This window comes from Vipera berus (assembly GCF_964194415.1).
Source record: "Vipera berus genome assembly, chromosome: 13".
Lineage (NCBI taxonomy): Eukaryota > Metazoa > Chordata > Lepidosauria > Squamata > Viperidae > Vipera > Vipera berus.
The window spans coordinates 9,817,249-9,839,204 of NC_138216.1; the positions used below are offsets into that span (position 1 = coordinate 9,817,249).

A 21,956-nucleotide genomic window follows, 5' to 3' on the forward strand; every position below is an offset into this window, starting at 1 on the left:
AAAAACATCCGCCCCCCCCACTTCCCCTCCCTACCCCTCCCCCCCCTCGACTTCTCAGAGATGAATACAGGGTATTAACTGTTACCAACCTAAGCTAAAATATGCTAACTTAACTAAAAAAACCACATTAAGTTCTATCGCACTTTAACATAACTAAATAACCAAATAATAATGAGTAACTAATAACACATCAGATAATACTAATACTTATTCATATGCTAAATGAAACTTTTTAGTCCCATATTTATTCTGAATATAATCGATCCATCTTCTCCATTCCACAATATATCTCTGTTGCGATTGTTCTTTCAAGTATGCTGAAATCTTTGCCATTTTTTAAAAAAATTATATCTGGCCAGGCGAGATAGACCTTTATGAAAGCGGAACCAATCTAAACCTCAGGCATGGCTGTACTACTTCCAACTGGAGAAGGAACTCAAAAAGATTACCTGTTTTTACATGCTTACTCTTCCTTGTCCATCTGGTGTCTCCCGGAGGTTTCAAAATGACCTCAGAGCCAGCGTGGATGGTAATCATGACGTACATTGTGAACTGAAATGGGTGGATCGCACCAGATTGGAGAAAGGTAGAGGCAAGGTTTCTAGCTAGGATATATATATATATTTCCTCCTGTTATGCCAGCTACTTTTATATATGCAGGGACTGTTTTGTAGCAAAGGTAGTTCAGTCATAATACGCTTAATTGTAGACTGACGTGGTACGGCTCAAGTGTATCATCTTTTTTTTTTTTTGCTTGTGAAAACCAGACCCCTGGCTATTTATAGCAACATAGAATAAAAATTGTAAGCTATTTTTGAGTAAAACGACGATACTGCAAAGACCAAAATGCACGATTTAGAGCCGTCTTAATCCTGTCTTGTGGCTCTCCAGCTCTGCTAACCATGCTTAAGGGGAAATTTATCCTCTCTTCAAAAACGGGGGCCATATCTATAAGACACTCTGCTGGCCTCTTATTGCAGTGAAACCAAAGTACGCCAGAAGGTGACATAACAGGAGTTGTAATCAACAGGACACCAGATCTGGGAGAGTGTGCCATAGGGCTGTGTTGCACAGAGAGGTTTGGAAAAGAGGCTTTAAATTGCTGGACCCCTCTGTGTCGAGCGTTGGTTGTGGGGAAGGGATTCCTTTTTGGCAAATCCAGCATTCATTACCACTGTGAGTAAGTCACAACAAGGCTTAAGGTGTTCAAGATGCCGCTTGGTTACGGGCAGTTCTGCAAGTTTGCCTCTCCAAGCCCTGGAAGGGGTTTCACGCAATATATTTCCTTGACAGACCTGACCAGCTGATTACTCCAGGATGCAACTCTTTTGCTGGAAAAATATTTATTTACACTCTTTTTTTTAAATACAGGTACAAATGTCTATAAGCACCAACATCTTTTTAAATCTAAAGGAACGTGCCAGGCCAGGCTAAGCTCAACATGAAGTGGTATTTTGCCGACATTTGTCAGGATTCAATATCGGCATGGATGCTTTTTTCGAAATTCCCAAATACCTTCATTCATATCGGCCATCCTCTTTTCCCAGAACCTAGATTGAGGCTGTTTTTCTGGGGAAGTCATGCATTTCAAACTTAAAAAAAAAAAGATTCAGGTTTGCCTTTTTCAATACGGAATGGTGAGTATGGTTCTTTCTTGCCGGGCTGGCTTAAAACACTACAATTTCATCCTCTTTGGGGAAATTGGGCACCAGTATCCTTTTTAAGTAGGGGACACGGTGGCTCAGTGGGTTAGGACGCTGAGCTTGTTGATCAGAAGGTCGGCAGTTTGGCGGGTCGAATCCCGAGTGCCGTGTAACAGAGTGAGCGCCTGTTACTCGTCCCAGCTTCTGCCAACCTAGCAGTTCGAAAGCACGTAAAAATGCAAGTAGAAAAATAGAGACCACTACGGTGGGAAGGTAACAGCGTTCCGTGCGCCTTTGGTGTCTAGTCATGCCAGCCACATGACCACGGAGACGTCCTCGGACAAGCGCCGGCACTTCAGCTTTGAAACGGAGATGAGCACCGGCCCCTAGAGTCAGAAACGACTAGCACGCATGTGCGGGGGAACCTTTACCCTTTTTAAATAGGAGATGGGGAATTTTTAACTCTCAACCCTTCTGTACACCATTCCTTCATAAAACATCCCTTTCTGCATTTTATCCAAGGCTAAATGTGCTGCTTTCAGCAATCATGATTCCACTTATGTATCAAAAAAAGTGTGTGTGTTTGTACGTGTGGAAATGGACACAACTATTGAGCCTGTGAATCACAAAAAGTCCTTAACGTTTTTCAAACCTTCTCCCAGTTAATGTGGTATCTGCACTGAATCTCGGTATGGATATTAGGGAAAGTCCCAGGATAGATAAGTAGTAAGTTGGCCATTGCTTGATTGGGGAGCCGCTACATCAGTTGATGAAAAACTCTTCCTGATTCCTCCCCGTTTATCCAGGACATTCAGAAGTGAACTTGAGGACCTGCCCTTTCACTTCTTGGGGTCTCCACATCTTGCTATATGAAAGGCATAAGATCAGAACTCAATGCATTCATACCTGAAGAGCGTTAAGGCCTTGAGCTGTCACGAAAGTCAAGTCTGACCAATAAAAGTTGGATCCTGAGCTAATGAAGGTCCACGATATGTGCATGCAACACCGTTTCAAAAGCTTCACAATTTCTCTTGCAATTGGCTCCAGACAGTTTTCCCCTCATGTTCTTCAGAACTTCCTCCTCATCCTCCTGCCAATACTGGGGTCAAGCACCTTTCCCCGTGTTTTTTGGCCTCAAGAAAGCGAAGATAGCAAACCCATCAAAAGAGTTTCATTCCAGAACAGGTCATAATTGCCTCAAAACAGCAGCAACAGTCCCTTCAGAGCAGTCTTGAGGCCCATCCGAACCACTTCGGCACATTCTTGCTGTATGATACACCAAATTCCATGTTATCTCTTTTCACTGAGTGCAACTGAGCGCTGGATGGTCCAGTTTCCACAACTGCCATTTGTTCTTCATTTCAGATTTCACCTGGAACAAGGAGAATTTTTAAGAGTTAAATGTTTTCTCCTGGACCTCACAGCATTTTGGGAATATTGGAATTCTTAAAGAGACCGAAATACATAGAAGATTAATGGGTGATTCTGGAATCCCAAGAATAGCTGAAAAGATGGTTGAATTTTTTTTAAAAAAAATACAGAACTACATTTACCTCCTGCCTTATCTCTGAGTGTACCGTAGTGTTTTTATATGTGATGGAGATGTCTCCATTTTATTACACTATACAGGAACCACTTCTTCAGGCAGGATGGGCTGGGGAAATGACTGGCCCAGAGTTGTCACCTGCTTGTTTGAGTGGGCACCTGAACCCGGGTCTCCGATCCCAGCCCACTACCTGAACCTTCATGGTCTCTGAAAACTTAGATCTGAAAAGATGTAGAATTTTATCAGTATCTAGGTTTGCTCAGAGTGAGCGCCTGTTACTCATCCCAGCTTCTGCCAACCTAGCAGTTCGAAAGCACGTAAAAAATGCAAGTAGAAAAATAGGGACCACTCCGGTGGGAAGGTAACAGCATTCCGTGCGCCTTTGGTGTCTGGTCATGCCGGCCACATGACCACGGAGACATCCTCGGACAAGCGCTGGCTCTTCGGCTTTGAAACGGAGATGAGCAGTGGCCCCTAGAGTTGGAAACAACTGGCATGCGTGTGCGGGGGAACGTTTACCTTTACCTTTAATTTTGTAAAATCAATTCTCTTATTTCTTCCCTGTGTTTTTTTTAAAAACAGCCACTTATGATGCTCTTAATTACTATCGGTCTACACCAGCAAAACTGGCCAGGGAATACTGGGAGTTGAAATCCATATGTCTTAAAAGTTGAGAAACACTAGTGTAAACCATCTCTGGTAATGCCTTTTTATCTAAAGTTGGAGATGGCCTGGAGGGTCCCTCTGAAGCTGTTCAGAATTAGTGATGGGTCAAGAGAGGGTGGGTGGGGGGATACTCACCTCCTTATTGGCAAAGCAGTAGAGAACAGCAACCAGGAACCCCTGTAGTAGTAGATAGAACAGGTTATCTATTAGACACATCTGTCACGATACTTAAAATTGTGGTGATTGGGCATTGGATCTGGACTAAGATAGCTATCAGCATTGGGTATAAGCCGGTATCCTGTTACATAACCCAAATCTTGCCTTACGGAAATTACATTTTGGGGTCAGCTGTAGAAATTGTGGTCCCTTCCAAGTCTACAACTATGATATTTAAGTCTATCCATACAGCTTTACCAAAAACATCACCATTTCTCTCTTAGATTTAATTCTAAAATATTTCATGCTCTTCAGAGCCAAACTTGTTCAGATGGATTCTTTTGTTTTTGTTTGTTTTTTCATTCTTTCTTCCCCAATTCAGCTCCCCCTCCCCCACCACAGTACTTTCCATTTGGGGTATGTTTCGATCTCAGGCACGCACCATTGTTGTGTTGGTGGGAGATCCAGTACATGGGATTGGAAGACTAGTGGAGAAAGTAGACTTAGACACTAGATTTGTAGCATTATATGATTAGAGACAAGGTATGGTATGGTAGTTCAAGGTGCCAGGCTAGAAACCAGGTGACTCTGAGTTCTACTCCTGCCTTAGGCACAAAGCCAGTTGTGGCCTTGGACCAGTTCCTTGGACCAGAAAGCTACAGCAAATAACTTCCTAAAATGAAAAGTACAGTTGTTTGGAATCAAGTTTGACTTGAAGGCCAAAACACACAAAATGGTTAGTTACCGATATTCAGGGCTATCTCCCAGAATGCCTTGGTACAAAGCTCTATGTGAGCCACAGTGTGGAAGAGGAACGCTTCAGCTCTTCCAAATGAAAAGAGCTACATCTTTTTGAAGGGGTTACTGTTGGACATGGGATCAGCCTTGACCATTTGACTATCAAGAATCACAGAAAGGTTCCTACTGCAAAGTTGGCACCGTACGATTCTCCATGTCTGAATATAAATGAATGCAGTGACTAGCACCCAATCATAAATACCTGAAGGATGGATCAGAATGGCACTGAGGTGAAAATATACCTGGAAGGAGTTGAGGAAAAGTGTGAAGAAAACTTTGATGTAACGCAAGATTCCTGTGGTTTGCTCATCGGTGGCAAAGATGAAAACCACTTCATGAATCCCAAACAGAGGCATGAGGGTTAGGGTGGCCTTGGCTAACCTGGAAGAGAGCGTAGAGATGTCAGAATTAGTAGGGAAAAATCAAACCGAGATAATGACTTTTTGTTAGGAAGCCACAATCAACCACCGTTGATTGCTGGCCTGGCGAGCTCAACTCACCGCAGTTTATAATCTGTGTAGTCCTTCTGACTAGCCCGTAACTTAGCCAAGATCACTTTGAGGATTTGCATGAAAATCAACAGATTAATCTGGGAAGAAACACATTACATCATAAAATGATGGGGATTGCATTTCCCCCCCCAAAGATTAATGTCAATGTTCTTCACAGATCCTAAAGTAGAGTTTCAGAATCACAGAAGATTGCACCAGATCCTATCATCTTCCCTCCCATTCCAGCTATAGAGGTGCTTACCATACATGCCAGCAGAATAGGGAAACGAATAATCCACCAGTAAGCCATGTTCTCATTAACCCCCCAGCACCTGCAGGATCGAAAAGAAGGCGGCCATTAGATACAAATAAAGACCATATTCTGATCATCCATAGCACAGATAAATGTTCTAACAGACTCTTGATAGGTCTTATTGACTAAGGATGGAGGGTTGAAGAGCATTGGAGCTGCTTTATACTTAGCGCTCCAAAATTAAGTCCAAAGGGGCATTAGAAGATCATGTTTTTCAAAGAAATTGATTGCCACGATTGACGTTTCTCAAACAGCTTGCCTTGTGAATGGATGGAAAAGCCCGTTTGCTCACCGCCTAGTCCTGGTGGATGGTAGGAAGACCAGAGTCTCTCCCTTGCCCCAGTGGACCTCAGTTAGCAACCTAGATTTCACAATGCTTGTTTATTATCCAGTGCCTCTAGTTTTTGTTGAACAAAAAATGTAGCCGTAGACTATAGAATTCTAGAGTTGGAAGGGACTTTGGAGGTGTTCTGGTCCAATCCCCTGCTCAACACAGAAGACCTTATACCTTCTTGGTCAAATGATTGTCTAGTCCAGGGGTGCCAAACTCAAAACATCACATGACGTATCGCGACGTATCGTGACTTTTTCTGCGTTGCCGGCAATGGGGTGGGCGCGGTTTCGGTGTGATGCATCCGGGCCCACAGGCCAGCAGTTTGACACTCCTGGTCCAGTCTATTCCTAAAGACTTCCAGCCATGGGAGGCAAACTGTTCCATTGATTAATGGTTCCCACTGTCAGGACATTTCTCCCTCGTCCATTACAATGTCTCCCTGATCCTTCTCTTCATTAGACTAGACCAGGGGTAGGCAACCTCGGCTCTTTTATGACTCATGGACTTCAACTCCAATTCCATGCAGGCTCAGGAATTCTGGGAGTTGAAGTCCATGAGTCATAAAAGAGCCGAGGTTGGACTTCCGCTGGCGGCGCGGCGCTGAAGACAGCCTCCCCTGGCTGCCCGCGGCTCAGCTGTTTGTTTTTTGCCTGAAACAGCGCCGATCAGCTGTTCGGGCGAAATTGAAGCCCCCTCCTCGGGAGAAGAGGAGGGGGTGAGGCCCCAGGTAGGGGTAGAGTTCTCCGAGGCCGCCTGAGCTTTGAGCTTGGGCGGCTGAAGGATCGAACTCCCCCGAAGCCTGGGTTGCTCCCAGCTGGCCGTCGTCTCTGCTCCGAACTTCCTGGAGCAGAGCCAGGCGTCTGCGAACCAGCCCTGCCTGATGAAAGGACTATGATTTAAAGGAGCAGGCAGAGCGGTACAAGAGGAAAAGGTGAAGAGGACTATTTTACTGTACTCTCTAACTTGTTGGACTTTTTAAACTTTAATTGAAAGTGCGTCATAATTGAGGATTAAAAGATGGCGGCTAAACCTCCCTCTAAAACTCTTCGGAGTGGAGGATCCTCGCCGGTGCAACAATCATCACTACAGGCATTGCACCCTCCTGAAGTGCTGACATCGAAGGATTTGCGAGATGCCTTGGATAAACATGCCCAGGTACTTTTGGAATCAATTAATCAATCAATTGCTGATAAATTTGCACAGATGGAGGAGAAATTGGAGAAATTTGAGGAAAGAATGGAAGAGAGGATGGAACAGAAGTACAGCGTGATGAAGGTAGACATTTTGACTTCAGTGCATAAAGTGGCGGAATGTGTGGAAGATTTAGATGAAAAAGTGGATGATTTGGCTCAAAGGAATGCTATACTAGAAGTAAAAGCACGGGAGAATGAAATTGAAAGAGGCAAGTTGGAAAGGGAGTTAAGCCATGCCCAATATTACCAGATGCAGTTTGCTGTCAGAATTAGAGGCTTAAAAGAGAATGTTAAAGAAGATTTAAAGCAGCTGATCTCTGAGGCTCTCGAAGGGGTATTGAACCAGCCAGCATCTGAAATAAGAGCAGCTATGGATAAAGTGTTTCGGGTGAATTCATGGATTGCCAGACAGAGAAAGTTGCCTAGAGATGTGGTGGTTTATTTTGCAAAAAGAGAAATTAGAGATCAAGTTATACAAGCTGCCTATGATGTTAAGGTTGTGATTGCTGAACAAGAAGTCTTGGTTTTAAAAGAAATTCCTCCAAGGATTTTAAGGGGAAGAAAGGACTATACATTTCTTGTGCAAGAGCTCAAGCAAAGAGATATAAGGTTCAGATGGGAGATTCCAGAGGGGCTGATGGTGATGTATGAAGGTAAAAGGTATAGGCTGACTACTGTGAAACAAGCACGTGATTTCTACAATAATGTCTTAAAAGCAACCTCATTAACGCTCTTGGAAGCTGGAAAGGGATCTGGAGAAGAAGAACAACAAGAGGAGGAAACAGAGGAAAATGGTGCTGGAGGAGATCAAGCTACAATCTCTTTGGATGATCCTAGAGAGCAAAGAGTGACGCGTGCTGCTTTAAAACGAGCAAAGAAAATAAAAGAACAAGATCAGCAAAAGTCTTCAGATTCTTCACATCGCATTCATAGCCAAGCTGTGGGAGGAGCACGGCCTAAAGTAACCAGTCCTATCAAAGCTGTGGTCCAAGAGCTTTTCGAGGATATACATGGCAACTAAATTTTTAACCTGGAATGTTAATGGACTAAACTCACCGCAGAAGAGGAAGAAAGTTTTTCAATATTTAAAACAATTTAAGATAGATGTTATATGCCTGCAAGAAACGCATATTAGAGTTTTGGATCAAAAGTATTTATTGAACTCGAGGCTGGGTACGCAATTTGTTGCTTCTGCAGAGAATAAGAAAAATGGAGTGGTTGTTTATGTTAAAAGTGCCTTAACAGCGGACCTAATTGAAGCAGATAAGCATGGAAGATATGTTATGATCGAGCTGTTGTTTGAAGGTAAAAAGACGCTTTTAGTTGGATTATATGCTCCAAATCAACAACAAGCTGATTTTTTTAGTTTACTTCATACAAAGCTTACCCAGTTGGATTATAAATCCTTTATTTTTATGGGGGACTGGAATGGAGTTATGGATGTACAGTTGGATAAGGCTGGAGCCTTTAAACGCATTCCAAGTCACGCTAGACTGCCTAAATCTTTTTTTGAAATGAAGGATGACCTGGAATTGCGAGATATTTGGCGTGAGAGACATTTGCGGGAGAAGGATTATACGTTTTATTCTGATAGACACCAATCTTTTTCGAGGATTGATTTTATTTTGTTGACTAATGATCTTCTTTTGAGAACTAAAAAGGTGAAAATCTGCGCAAGAATTATCTCTGATCACAGTCCAGTGTGGTTGGAGATTGATAAGGAAAGAGGAGATAGACGCTCATGGCGCGTAAATGAGAATTTGTTTAGAAATCAGAGAAATGTGGAAGAATGCAAACAGCGGATGAAGGATTTTTTTGAGATGAATATGAATAAGGGTTATGCCATGCAGGCTCAGGAATTCTGGGAGTTGAAGTCCATGAGTCATAAAAGAGCCGAGGTTGCCTAGCTGTGGACTAGACATACCTGGTTCTCCCCACCATTCATCATGCGATTTAACCTCCTGTGCCCTAATCAGCTTTGTTGTTCTTCTCTGCACACTTTCCAAGGTCTCAGCAACATTTTTTGTATCATGGTGATGCTATGCCAACTTGAGGTTCTACAATATCACAGAACTCAGGTCTGTGCTCTGCAGTGCTTACTTCAAGATGCTCCAGCAGGATAATGACGTTCGTACTACTGTAGTATCCTTAGGATAACCTCAGTCTTTCCTCTTCCATCTATGATAGGAATCTTATGAAATCTTATGAAATTTTTAGACCCATATTCAGGACTCTTTGTTACCAATGGTTCTGATCGGGAGGAAAAGTACTTTTTCCTCCAGAAAGTTGGCGAAGAAGACAGCAAAGGGGTGACATTGTCTATTTTCATGAGGCCTACCGTCTACATGAGCGTCTGCGGGGGAAAAAAAAAGCTTAAAAGTGGTTCCCACCCAGCATCTCCAGACTCACTCTGTGTTTTCCTTCAGGTATTTGGCAGCCATCCAGGGTACCACAAAAGCCACAGGGGTACCTATTTTTTTTAAAAAAAGCAAAATGATCATGGGAATCAGCAAGCAAGTTGTGTCAGACATGAACAACCAGATCCACGATGAGTTCAATTAGGTACTTTATTGCTTATGGCTATTTCACAGGAACTTTCCCAGGCTGGCAGTTTGCATCTGGGCTAGACAAGATCAAATTCAATGGCATTTAAAGGGGGGGGGGGGCGGGGGGTTAGGGCCTTGCCCTTTTGTGCCTATGTGATGATTCCAGGCTAATTCCCCGCTTGACTCCTCCCTCTAGCTGGCCAGTCTCTCCCCAATAAGTTGGTTCCTGCCTCCTGTTTTATTTTACTGGTTTTTCTTAGGTGCTGAAAAGATTGCAGCCAAGAAATGGGTCTCAGGTTCCTTAAGCCGTTGAATTGATCCAATTTAAGAGGGGAAATTGCCCAGGGAACGCAAATTTTGCCATTGGAATCAGTTCTGCAGATTTTAAAATGGCACAATAAAGTGCTTTCTATTATGCTGACTTGAAGGAAGGAAGGAAGGAAGAAGAAGAAAAACTAAAAGGAAAATAATAATAAAAAGGGAAAAAAATAAAAGGAAGGATGAAGAAGGGCACAGGTAGTTTTTGACTTAACAACCATTTGTTTAACAACTGTTCAAAATTACAACGGCACTGAAGTGGCTTACGGCCAGTCCCTACAACCAGTTGCCGCATCCCTATTTACATACCCAATCGAACTATTAGCTGCAAACATCTCTGAAGGCAAAGGTGGTTAGGATGATCGCACCTCATCTCTATCTGCCTCCCCAAGAGTATCCTGAATGCATTCAGGGCTTTTCTCCCTTGACGCCCTCCAAATACGTTGTGTGTAATGGAGAAGACTGAAATCATTTGAACCCTGGCCCCCAACATTAAAGGAACGTTTCATCTCACCCCAGCCAAGGTAGAGGTACAGCGTGTAGTAATTCTTCTCTGAAAACACGGCGCCAATCAGCAGCTTGTATAGGTAGACGGCCTCCACCAGAAACCAATAGTGATTGGCTAGAATGCAGTATTGCATCAAGACCTGAGCCACCCGGCAACCAATGGCAGCCTAAGAGAAGGGAAGCAGAGAAAAGAGCTGTTGAAAGAATGACATTGATGATGTTACCTGGTTTGGTAGTGAAACATCTGCAAGAAAGCCACCAAGGACTCCACAGTTCTCCTCTTCCTCCTCCTCCTCCTCCTCTTTGCAAACCCTACTCCCTTCTAGTACTGATGGTATTACCTAGTTGGGTCATGAAATATCTGCAAGAAAACAGCCAAGCTCAGAGAGCCCTAAGGACCCCACATTCCTCCTCCTCCTTTCCACACAGCCCACTCCTGTCTAGCACTGATGATGTTACCTAGTTGGGTGATGAAATGTCTGCAAGATAACAACCAAGCACTCCATCGTTCAACCCGGAATTACAACTATTCTCTTCTGTTGGAATGGCTTTTTACTTCTCCAAAAGAAGGGTATTTTGAGAACAACCTGATTAGTAATGGGATGAGAACCCATTGGAGTATCCTGGCTGTAGGCTTCACTACCAAAACCACCTAAACACCCAACCTCAGTGGGCCTCCAGGATATCAGAAAGGAATCTTTTGCAGCTCTATCGGAAATAGCGTGGAACTGGACTGAAGACTTTGCTATTCCTAGCAAGTACTCTGCAACTGTCTTGAAAAGGAAGATGTTACCCCACTTCAAGTCTTAAAATAAGGCTGGATGAGCTTCAGTATGCATCATATGAACTTACTGGCTTTCACCCCAGGTAGCAAAAATACGTTGAGTTAGCTCTGGGGCAGTTCCCATCTGAACCATTCTCACATCTATCTAGTCCACACCTCACACTAAACTGCAACCTAAGTAATTGTGGCTTAGTTTGTTGGGTGAATTCAGATGGTGTGGTTTGCAAACCAGGGATCAGGTCTCGGCAAGTCCTGTAAGCCCAGCCAATTGTGGTTTATTCAACTAGTCATGTTTAATGTGTGAAACCAGCTGGATCCAAGGAGAAGTTTGAGTAGGGTAGGAACTTAACGTCTACTGGGCAATGACCCAGAGTCAGCTAATTCTTCTACAGTGGCTGCCAGACAAGCCTTGTGATCTCCTGGCTTGAAACATATCACTATGAGAAGACCTGAAGAGAAGTCCTTCTAAGGTCTTTAACCTCCATTGTCTGAAACGACCCTCAGGAAGACAGTATCTACCTCGTGACTCAATAAGGCTTCCCAGTCAGACATCTGGAAGGTCTCCCTTCCCCACATCGTCTCCAGCAATGCATCCTTCACTATCACCGAAATGGCCCGTAGCCCAAAGGAAGCAAAAAGATTAGCGTGAATATAATTCCGAGTGCAGTGAAGTCTCCTGAAAGACCAAGAGAACATGAGCATTAATAGGCAAAGTTGTCACAATTAAATCAGCTCATAGAAAATCTTCTTTTGATGGTGAGAACCTTTGTTATATGGTGGACTCAACTGGAGGAAGAGTTTCCTCTTATTGGGGGCTTTCAAGGAGAATTGAGTAGCTATGTGCGTTTGGAATGGTCTACAATGAGGGTGTCCAACCCTGGCAACTTTTAAGACTTCTGGACTTCAATTCCCAGAATTCCCCCACCAGCAAAACTTCTAAGGAATTCTGGGAGTTGAAGTCCACATCTCTTTAAGATTGCCAAGGTTGGACCTGGTCTAGAAGAACCTGTGAGAGTCCCAAGAAAAACCCAAAGGATCATCTCCAAAAAGATCCAACATGACGATGAGTCTGTCAACCTCTAAATCAGGAGAAATCACTCTCCCTTTTTGTTCTGTGTCAGCCTCCATCTTGACTACATACAGCATGCAGTCCTGGTGCCGTGTTTTAAGAAGGAGTCAGAAAAACTGGAGCAGATTCAGATAATGGCAACAAGAATGAATGGAAAGTCCAGAAGTAAATGCTACAAAGACAGGTAGAAAGAGACGGGTATATTTTGCCTTGAGAAAAAAAATGGCTAAAAATAAATAAATTGGCCAGCTAAATCTTTTTAACTCTTGAAAAGATATCACAAAGAGGAAGGTCAAGATTTGTTCTCCATTATTTCAGAGCATAGGAGACTGAATAATGGATTGAAGATACACTTTAATTTTAGGAAAAAGGTTCCCAATAAGTCAGGGCAATTTGTAAATGAAACCATCAACTATATTAAGTACCGATAGAAGAGAATACTTGTAGCTCAGCATCAAGGACGGTGAGTGTCCTTGATGCTCTCTGAGCTTGGTTGTTTCTTGCAGACCTTTCATTACCAAACTAGGTAACATCGTCAAGGCCCAGTGAAGGACCCCACTCTGTATCAGGGTTGTTTCACAACCTTGGCAAATTTTAAGATGCGCCGAGTTCAACTCCCAGAAATTTCCAGACAGTTCTATGCTGGCTGGAGAATTCTGGGAGTTGAAACCCAGCCCTTTTAGAGTCGCTGAGGTTGAGAAATGCTGCACTGCAGGATTGTGGTCGCAACCTTCTCCGGATTTGACACTTGCGGGGGCCCCTGGTTGCTCAGATATGATGGGAAGACTTACCTGAAGACAGTCAAGGTGATGAGAGCCAGGATCAGGGCCAGCAGCGACAGGGAGTAGCCCACCGTGTAAAGGACCTTGAAGCTGATCATAAGGCGATGAGCTGCTTCCTACACAAGAAAAGAGGAGATCTTATCAAGCAGGTGAAAAGGAGCTGTAGCCACAGATAGCATTTTGGGGTGGAGGAGAGGAAGAACTGGCCTATGAGCAGCAGGGGATGGTGGTGGAAGAGGAAGAGGGTACAGGGAGGGGGGAGAAGCAGTTGATCCCCTGTTGATTTTGCACGTTTGCCCACTGACAAAGAAATGATCAGTTTATCATTTTAATGGTAGGTTTATTTTAGCAGTGAGGGACAGAATAGCAACAAAAAAATCCAGAAAAACGCCTTTCAAAAAAGTTATATATTAATTTTATAACTTTTCCTTCCTTCCTTCCTTCCTTCCTTCCTTCCTTCCTTCCTTCCTTCCTTCCTTCCTTCCTTCCCCCTTCTTCCTTCCTTCCCTCCCTCCTTCCCTCCTTCTTTCCTTCTACTTCCCTCCCTCCCTCTCTCCCTTTCTTCCTTCCTTCCCTCCCTCCCTCCTTTCTTCCCTCCCTCCTCTCCTCTCCCTCCTTCCTTCCTTCCCTCCCTCCCGCCTTACCTCTCTTCTCTCCTTCCTTCCTTCCATCCTTCCCTCTCTCCTTCCTTCCTTCCTTTCTTCCTTTCCTTCCTTCCTTCCTTCCTTCCTTCCTTCCATGCATATAACCAAACCCCTTCCTTCCTTCCTTCCTTCCTTCCTTCCTTCCTTCCTTCCTTCCTTCCTTCCTTCCTTCCTTCCTTCCTGTAATACTTGAATTACAAGTATAGTCTACAAATTACAATGGCACTGAAAAAAGTGACTTACGACAAGTCATGGCACTTATGACCATCACAGCCTCCCAATGGTCCCATGATAAAAGTTGGGCCCTTGGCAACCAGCATGTGGTTGATCCCCATTTACGACCATCTCAGGGATCTTCCAACAAGAAAAGTCAGTGAGGGAAACCAAATTCACTTAATGGGATTGGTGATTCGCTTAAGAACCATGACACACACACACACAAAAAGGATTTCAAATCAGTCGTGACTCAAAGACCACATCATTAGTGACGGAAGTTCCAGTCAGTTTTGATTGTAAGTCAAGAAATATATATATATATATATATATAGTCCTCGTCTTGGTGATTTCATCTGTGTGGTTTTCTTAGCAGAGATATAAAACTGATTTGAGGATGTTTTTAGTCTGACTAATCTCTAGCCCTTGTTCTGAAGTCTCCCCTTCAAACATTCCCCAAGCCTAACTCTGCTGAAAACCCGCAAAAATCATCTTTATGCAGATCAGATTATCCTGCAGAGCAAGAAAAAAAAAGCTGTTTGCAAGCTCTGTTTCAAAGTCATCTTTGAGGGGGGGAAATTGCAATTTGATAAATTAGTTTAAGGGTTGTGTGTGTGTGTGGTTTTTTTATTAAGAAAAATGATTTTACAGCATGGAAATGTACTTGGAATATGAATTCAAGTCAAACAGGAAACGCTAAAAACTGCATTATGTCTTCTTTGTGCTTGCTGCACTCATTGACAAAACAACATAAAAACTAACTTCTGACTGAAAAGGAGGGCACAGGTCGTTCTTTTAAACTCGGAAACACAAGAAAGCTGATCGTTGAACCCTCCCAAACCTTCACAGGAAATCCAGCAAAAGGATTGTTGGCTTGAGGTAGGGATTCTCAACCTTCTCAGCCAAGATTGGACTACGATTATCACTGTTCCCACAGATCAAGCAGGTTGGTGGGATTGTAGCCTATGGATACAGAACACAGAAGCATAGCGTAGGAAGAGACCTCGGAGATCCTCTAGTCCAACCCCCTGTTCAAGGCAGGAGACCTTGTCCCACCCTTGCCAAATGGTTGTCCAGTCTATATTTGGAAACCTTCAGCCATGGAGAGCACCCATAACTCCAGGAGGCAAGCTAGCATCAGAATAACAGTATAACAGAGTTGGAAGGGATCCTGGAGGTCTTCTAGTCCAGCTCATGCTCAAGGAAGAAGCCCTATAATATTTCCGACAAATCGCTGTCAGCCATTGATCGACTGATTATTCAGAAAATTTCTCCTTGGTTGGATGTCTCCTTAACAAGCTTTCGCCCGTTACTTCTTGTATGTTGGAGAATAAGTCAATGCCCTCCTCTCTGTAACTGCCCCTCAAGTACTGGAAGACAGCATGTTCCTCCTCGTCCTTCTCTTTGTTAAAGTACACATACCCAGTTCCTGCAACCATTTATCATATGATTTAGCCTCCAGACCCCTCCTCATCTTTGTTGCTCTTCTCTGCACTATTCCTAGGGTCTCAACATCTTTTCTGTATCGTGGTGACCAGCACCAGTTGCACTAGGTCAGGGGTAGGCAACCTTGGCTCTTTTATGACTCGTGGACTTCAACTCCCAGAATTCCTGAGCCAGCCATGCTGAGGGGAAAGGGAGAGATTCCCAAGCTGAGCCATGCTGGCTCAGGAATTCTGGGAATTGAAGTCCACGAGTCATGAAGGGGCCATAGTTTCCCTATGCTGGCTCAGGAATTCTGGGAGCTGAAGTCCACGAGTCATAAAAGAGCCAAGGTTGCCTACCCCTGACCTAGGCCTAGGCCACTTTATGACTCGTGGACTTCAACTCCCAGAATTCCTGATCCAGCCATGCTGAGGGGAAAGGTTTCCAAGCTGAGCCATGCTGGCTCAGGAATTCTGGGAGTTGAAGTCCACGAGTCATAAAAGAGCTAAGGTTGCCTGCCTCTGACCTAGGCCTAGGCCACTTTATGACTCGTAGACTTCAACTCCCAGAATTCCTCAGCCAGCCATGCTGAGGGGAGAGGTTTCCAAGCTGAGCCATGCTGGCTCAGGAATTCTGGGAGTTGAAGTCCACCAGTCATAAAAGAGCCAAGGTTGCCTACCCTTGCACTAGGCCAAGTACGGCTTCACTGCTTCTCATGATGTTGAAACTATTCCTCTGTTGATATCTGGGGAGCAGCCTTCATAAGTCGTTATTCTGAGGTGCCACTTAGTTCTAACTGACTTTGTTTCTCACCTCTTTCATGGTGGCTTCCATCTCCTCGATACACTGGACGTGGTCCCGCCAGAACGCCGTCCCATTCAGCAGCACCCAGTTCCCATCAAGCCCACATTTGCGGCTCACAACGCCATCTTTAACTGCAAGCACAAAGAGCCAGAATCAGCAAGGACTCTGCAACTGTCTGCTTTATTTTCACCCCTTGTCCTACGGGCAGAGAAGAAGGAGTCTGGGAAGACAGATGGAATTCCTAGGGAAGCCCTTTTTCGTAGGGCCGCTCTAGGAGTTCATCTATCACAAACCCATTCAGTGTTAATTGCATGACATGGGTGACGAGGAGAGCGGGGTTTGTCTGGATCGGATGACTAGGTTAGGGTGTCTGTGCAACTGATTAATCTGCAGCAATCCAATTAAAGGGGCTCTGTAATAACTCTTTGGGTTATTAAAAGGGAGTTTTGCATTAGTCATCATCTTCCCACATGGTGGCCCTGAAGTAGCCAGAGTGGGAAGCAATACAGAGAGGGAGAGATTGCATATGAGAACACACAGTTCATGTGACCAGAAGCCTCAGCAATGCCCATGTTGGTTAGGAAATCTTGGGTCTCCAACTTTTAAGGGGGTTAGAGTAAGGCTGTTTTGAAGAGTGCCACCAAGAGGTTCAAACATCTCAAGAGCTTTAAAACCGAGAGAGCTCAACCTGCTTCGCACAACTGTTTTATTTGGGAAGATCAATATGGGACCAAAAAAGGACCACGGTTAGAATCTTTAAGAGGGAGTCAAGCTATTCTCCAAAGCACCTGAAAGCAGGACAAGAAGCAACGGATGGAAACTAGTCAAGGAGAGAAGCAACCTAGAACTAAGGAGAAACTTCCTGACAGTTAGAACAACTAACCAGTGGAACAACCTGCCTCCAGAAGCGTTGAATGCTCCAACACTGGAAGTTTTTAAGAAGAGACTGGACAGCCATTTGTCTGAAATGGTATAGGGTTTCCTGCCTGAGCAGGGGGTTGGACTAGATGACCTCCAAGGTCCCTTCCAACTTTGTTGTTGTTGTTGTTGTTGTTGTTGTTGTTGTTGTTGTTGTTGTTATTATTATTATTATTATTATTATTATTATTATTATTATTATTATTATTATTAATTTCCAAACTGCTATATTTTGTGGCTTGCTTGACAGATTACTGTACATAAGAAAGTTTTCACACAACAGCCTGGCATAAACACTGTATTCTCTTATAGCCACCAGATGGAGCAGCTATCAAATAACGCCTTACTGAGTAGCCCAGAAAGGATGGAGGAATATCCATCATTCTCTCTCTGATGTCTGGGGGATTCTGGGAGTTGATATCCAGAACATTTTTAAAATTATTATTCATTTAGTTCAATCTGAGTGCTGCCCAACTCCAATCAACTCAAGAGATACCATGTGATGATGTAAAGCAGAAATAGGCATAAAGATGGGTTGGGATGTTTTGGCAGATCGTTCCTTGCTGAAGTTTACTATAATTTAAAAAAACAAAACCCTCAAAAACAGCAACATACTTTTCTTAAATTACAGTATTGAAATTGGAAGTAACTACAAGCAGCTTTGTGAGTAGAGTAGAGTGGAGCAGAGTGGAGTGGAGCGGAGCAGAGCAGAGGAGAATAGAAAGAACAGAGTAGAGTAGAATAGAACAGAATAGAGTAGAGTAGAAAGAATAGAATAAAGTAGAATAGAATGGAATGGAGTGGAGTGGAGTAGAGTAGAGTAGAAAGAATAGAGTAGAGTGGGATGGGACAGGACGGGATGGAATAAGGAATGGAATGGAATAGAACTGAACAGAATGGAATGGAATGGAATGGAATGGAATAGAAGATTAGGATAGGATAGGTGTTATCTGATTGGTCCCTAGGCAACATCCCTTTCCCTCATCCCTCAAAGCCATCACTTTTAGCCATCTGATCAATTAGGGTAGGTCCTTCTTAAGTTTCTACCTCTGACCTTTAAGCCATTGGGGGGGGGCAATCATGGCATCTCTTCCCCTTCTCACCCAAGATCATCCATACATTCCATTACAGGTGAAAAAGAATTTCATATGGCCCTAAGGTGGTTCAAAACTGTAGCTTGGCAAAATCCCCACTCCTGATCATTTGCTTAGATTTTCATGGAGCAAAACAATGCAGAGCAGTTATGCAAAAGGTAGTGTCATGGTTCTGATTAATAAGACCAAGTACACTGCATGATTGTTTATTTCAAAAAAGTCTATAATAATGAAAACGGAGCATCGGCACGCATGGGTAGGTGCCAGAATCTGAATTCTCCCCTTGACACACCACATCATACAGAATTTCTCTCCCTTATTTACACGTCATGAATCACATTTACCAATTAATTTAACACACGAAGTTTCACTTCAGCTGCCTCTTATATTGTCAGTGCAAAAACATGTCAATGTTTGCAGCATTGACATTTAGATTGGATGGACATTTTATGTTTTAGATTGATGGAGTTCTTCCACATTTTCACATTCTTGTTTTTTCATTGAAAAAGGGGGAGATGAAACAAACTAACTTCAGTGTATCTAGGAAGCAATCTACTTGGGATATTTTGCTGATCCCTTTCCAAGCACCCCAAGATCCAACCTTACTTACCTTTCTCGTACCAGGGTAGATAGAAAGGGCAAGATACGTTGACAATAGCGCCTGGATTCCCATCTGGCCAGCATGCATACATATCAAATGTCCGGTTGCAAAAGAGTCCTACAAGGCACAGAAGCGAGACTGTTTGGGTAGGATGACCTTGATTTAACTGGGTTTAGGACTAGAATACCCACAAGCATCTAAATACTCACAGTCGACAGTATTGATACCATGAAACTCTCTAGCTCTATTCATTCAACTATTCATTCCTGGCGTACATTGTTGTGTAAACCATGGACCAGCCTGGACAACCAACAGAGAGGTGCCGAATCATATAAAGCCAGACACATCACTAGAAGCCTAAAATCACAAGATGTCCAGTTTACTTTAGCCACACCATACATGCAAATTTATTGGAGAAGTCAATGATGCTAGGAATGGTTAGCGGAACAAGAAGAACATGTTGGCTTGATAACATCAAAACCGATACAAAGATGAATGTCCAACAACTGAAAGAAGCTGTGTTTGATAAGATAGCATGGAGAGAAATTGTTTATAAAGGCGCCAAAAGTCAGATGTGACTGGATGGTTAAAACAACATTCCTTCCTTCATTCATTCACTCACTCACTCATGCACTCATTCATTAATATATGTCTAGTCCAGGGGTAGGCAGCCTTGGCTCTTTCATGACTCATGGACTTCAACTCCCAGAATTCCTGAGCCAGCTATTCTGGCTCAGGAAATCTGGGAGTTGAAGTCCATGAGTCATAAAAGAGCCGAGGTTGCCTACCCCAGGTCTAGTCTAATAAAGAGAAGGACTAAGGGTGATATGATAGCAATCTTCCAGTACTTGAGGGGCTATCACAGAGAAGAGGTCAATCTATTCTCCAAAGCACCTGAGGGCAGGACAAGAAGTAATGGGTGAAAAAGAGAAGCAACCTAGAACTAAGGAGAAATTTCTCTGATGGTGAGAACAATTAATCATTGGAACGTTTGCCTCCCAGAGTTATGGATGCTTCATCACTGCAGGTTTTCAAGAAGTGATTGGGGAGCTATTTGTCTAAAATGGTATAGGGTTTCCTGCTTGAGGAGGGAGTTTTGTCTAGAAGACCTCCAAGGTCCCTTCCAACTCTGTCCTTCTGTAATTTTACCCTCAAGACACCATTGTTTCTGTGACTGACAGTTCACCAAAGACACAGGCTCACCTGAAGGATAAGGATCATTGGCCATCTTCTTCATACATTCGTCTTTATATCTCAGCCACTGGTCAAATGTCTTGTCTAGAATCTTTGCACTGCAGCTCTGCATAAAATTACGCCTTTATTAGTCTTGTCAGAAGCACAATATTCAGCGCATACTATCACTATCTAGATTTCATTCACGCTGTTTCCCTGGTGCTAGTTCCATGCGGTTCTGGTGTTCTGGAACAACACTGTAAGGTCTCAAAACGGGCATCTTTGCTCTAAAGCAGGGGTGTCCAACCTTGGCAACTTTTAAGACCTCTGGACTTCAATTCCCAGAATTCCCCAATCAAATCAAAATCCATTCAACGACTGGCTTGCTCCGAGTGAGGAAAGATCATGCCACATAGTACACTGTGTTCATTTTATTCATGTAGACCAGACATGTCAAACTCGCGACATCACGTGACATCACGCGATGTATCAGAGCTATTTCCCCTGTGAATGCTGCAAACATCGACATGTTTTTTCACTGACAATATAAGACGCAGCCTTTTGTTTAAACTGCTTCGCTCCAAATCACAGAAGGGAGGGAAATGTCAAACGGCTATTTTGAGAAGATAAGAAATAGCCAGGCACAGAAAGGGAAGTGAAACTTTAGCTGACCAGACTCTTATGTACCGGCTTGAACAAATCTTCTCTCTTACAACCTAATCGGGTGGTCCTGATTCTCTGCGCCTGACACATTCCCCGGGAACAAGGCAAGCTCTTGCTGTTTGCTGAGTGACCTTCTTACCTCCATAAAGATGGAGCTCATCAAGATGAAACCAATCTGTTTTCCTGCACGATGGGACAAAAGCACATCCTTCATCATGAGCCACAGCCTCGGCGCATGAATCACTCACTCAGCTATGCTCCTGAATTCTCTCTAAAATTTAAAAAAAAATAGAAGAAAAACATTAACAAAAGGCAGTGTTGGCTTTAAAAAGCTTCAAAGCTGACCCACTCCTAGACCTAGGGCAGGGGCAGGCAACCTTGGCTCTTTTATGACTCGTGGACTTCAACTCCCAGAATTCCTGAGTCAGCTATGGAGTTGAAGTCCACGAGTCATAAAAGAGCCAAGGTTGCCTACCCCCTGAGTCCTAGGGTATCCAACCTTGGCAACTTTAAGACTATGGACTTCGACAGAATTCTCCAGCCAGCTTAATTCCCCCTAGAAGAAACTATGGCTTCCCCTAAGGATGCAGGATTTCAAAACGATGCAGTTGGACGAGACCCAAAGTGTCTTGCTGTTGCTTTGCCATGCACAAAATACTGCCCAAGTGCAAGCCTCAGTATTCTGACTCCATAATTCCAACTTGGCTGGGTTCCCCTGTGGAAATCCCTTCAAGCCAACTGGAGAATGTTACTGCAACGACATCTGTCAAACATCAGAATTCCACACACAAAAGAAATGCTCAAATGGGCATTTCAGGTGCTTTGCCAGGACAGTCCCAATGGGATTAGGAGTTACTCATCCATCTGAATAAAACTGAAATATTGTTACTTAGCTGCTGAAGGAATAAAACAGATGCCCTGAACCAAGTAAACCAATGAGCTTAATGACTGTGGATTCGCTTAAAAAACCATGATGATTCACTTAATAACTGCCGCAAAAAAAGATCATAAAACTGGGACATTCACATGTTGACCTATTTGTACCCATCGTTATTTACGATCATAATGGGCTGGCTGCATTATGATCATAAATCAAGGAATAGCTATAGATAGATAGAGATGGAGTGAGAGAGAGAGAGAGAGAGGACAGATGATAGATAAAAAAGAGAGCAGGTGGATATATATATAAGATTAGATGATAGATGATAGATGATAGATAGATAGATAGATAGATAGATAGATAGATAGATAGATAGATAGATAGATAGATAGATA

At 43.4% G+C, this 21,956-nt stretch overlaps 1 protein-coding gene and 1 long non-coding RNA gene across 2 annotated transcripts; one reads left to right on the plus strand and one right to left on the minus strand.

The window, feature by feature from the left end:
* Positions 1 to 1,647: 1,647 nt before the first annotated feature.
* LOC308673825 (glucagon receptor-like) lies at positions 1,648 to 20,898 on the minus strand (the record flags this gene model as incomplete). Its single annotated transcript, XM_081337832.1, has 13 exons — positions 1,648 to 3,015; positions 3,991 to 4,032; positions 5,052 to 5,190; positions 5,310 to 5,398; positions 5,563 to 5,632; positions 9,550 to 9,610; positions 10,519 to 10,678; positions 11,815 to 11,971; positions 13,156 to 13,262; positions 16,242 to 16,363; positions 18,855 to 18,962; positions 20,049 to 20,145; positions 20,821 to 20,898. 13 exons carry the CDS (start codon positions 20,896 to 20,898, stop codon positions 2,944 to 2,946), a joined length of 1,302 nt encoding a protein of 433 aa, XP_081193958.1. The 3' UTR covers positions 1,648 to 2,943.
* On the plus strand, positions 9,635 to 10,159 carry LOC308673828. The gene is made up of 2 exons (XR_014027750.1): positions 9,635 to 9,702; positions 9,947 to 10,159. It is a non-coding gene; the product is annotated as an uncharacterized lncRNA (long non-coding RNA).
* Positions 20,899 to 21,956: the final 1,058 nt, after the last annotated feature.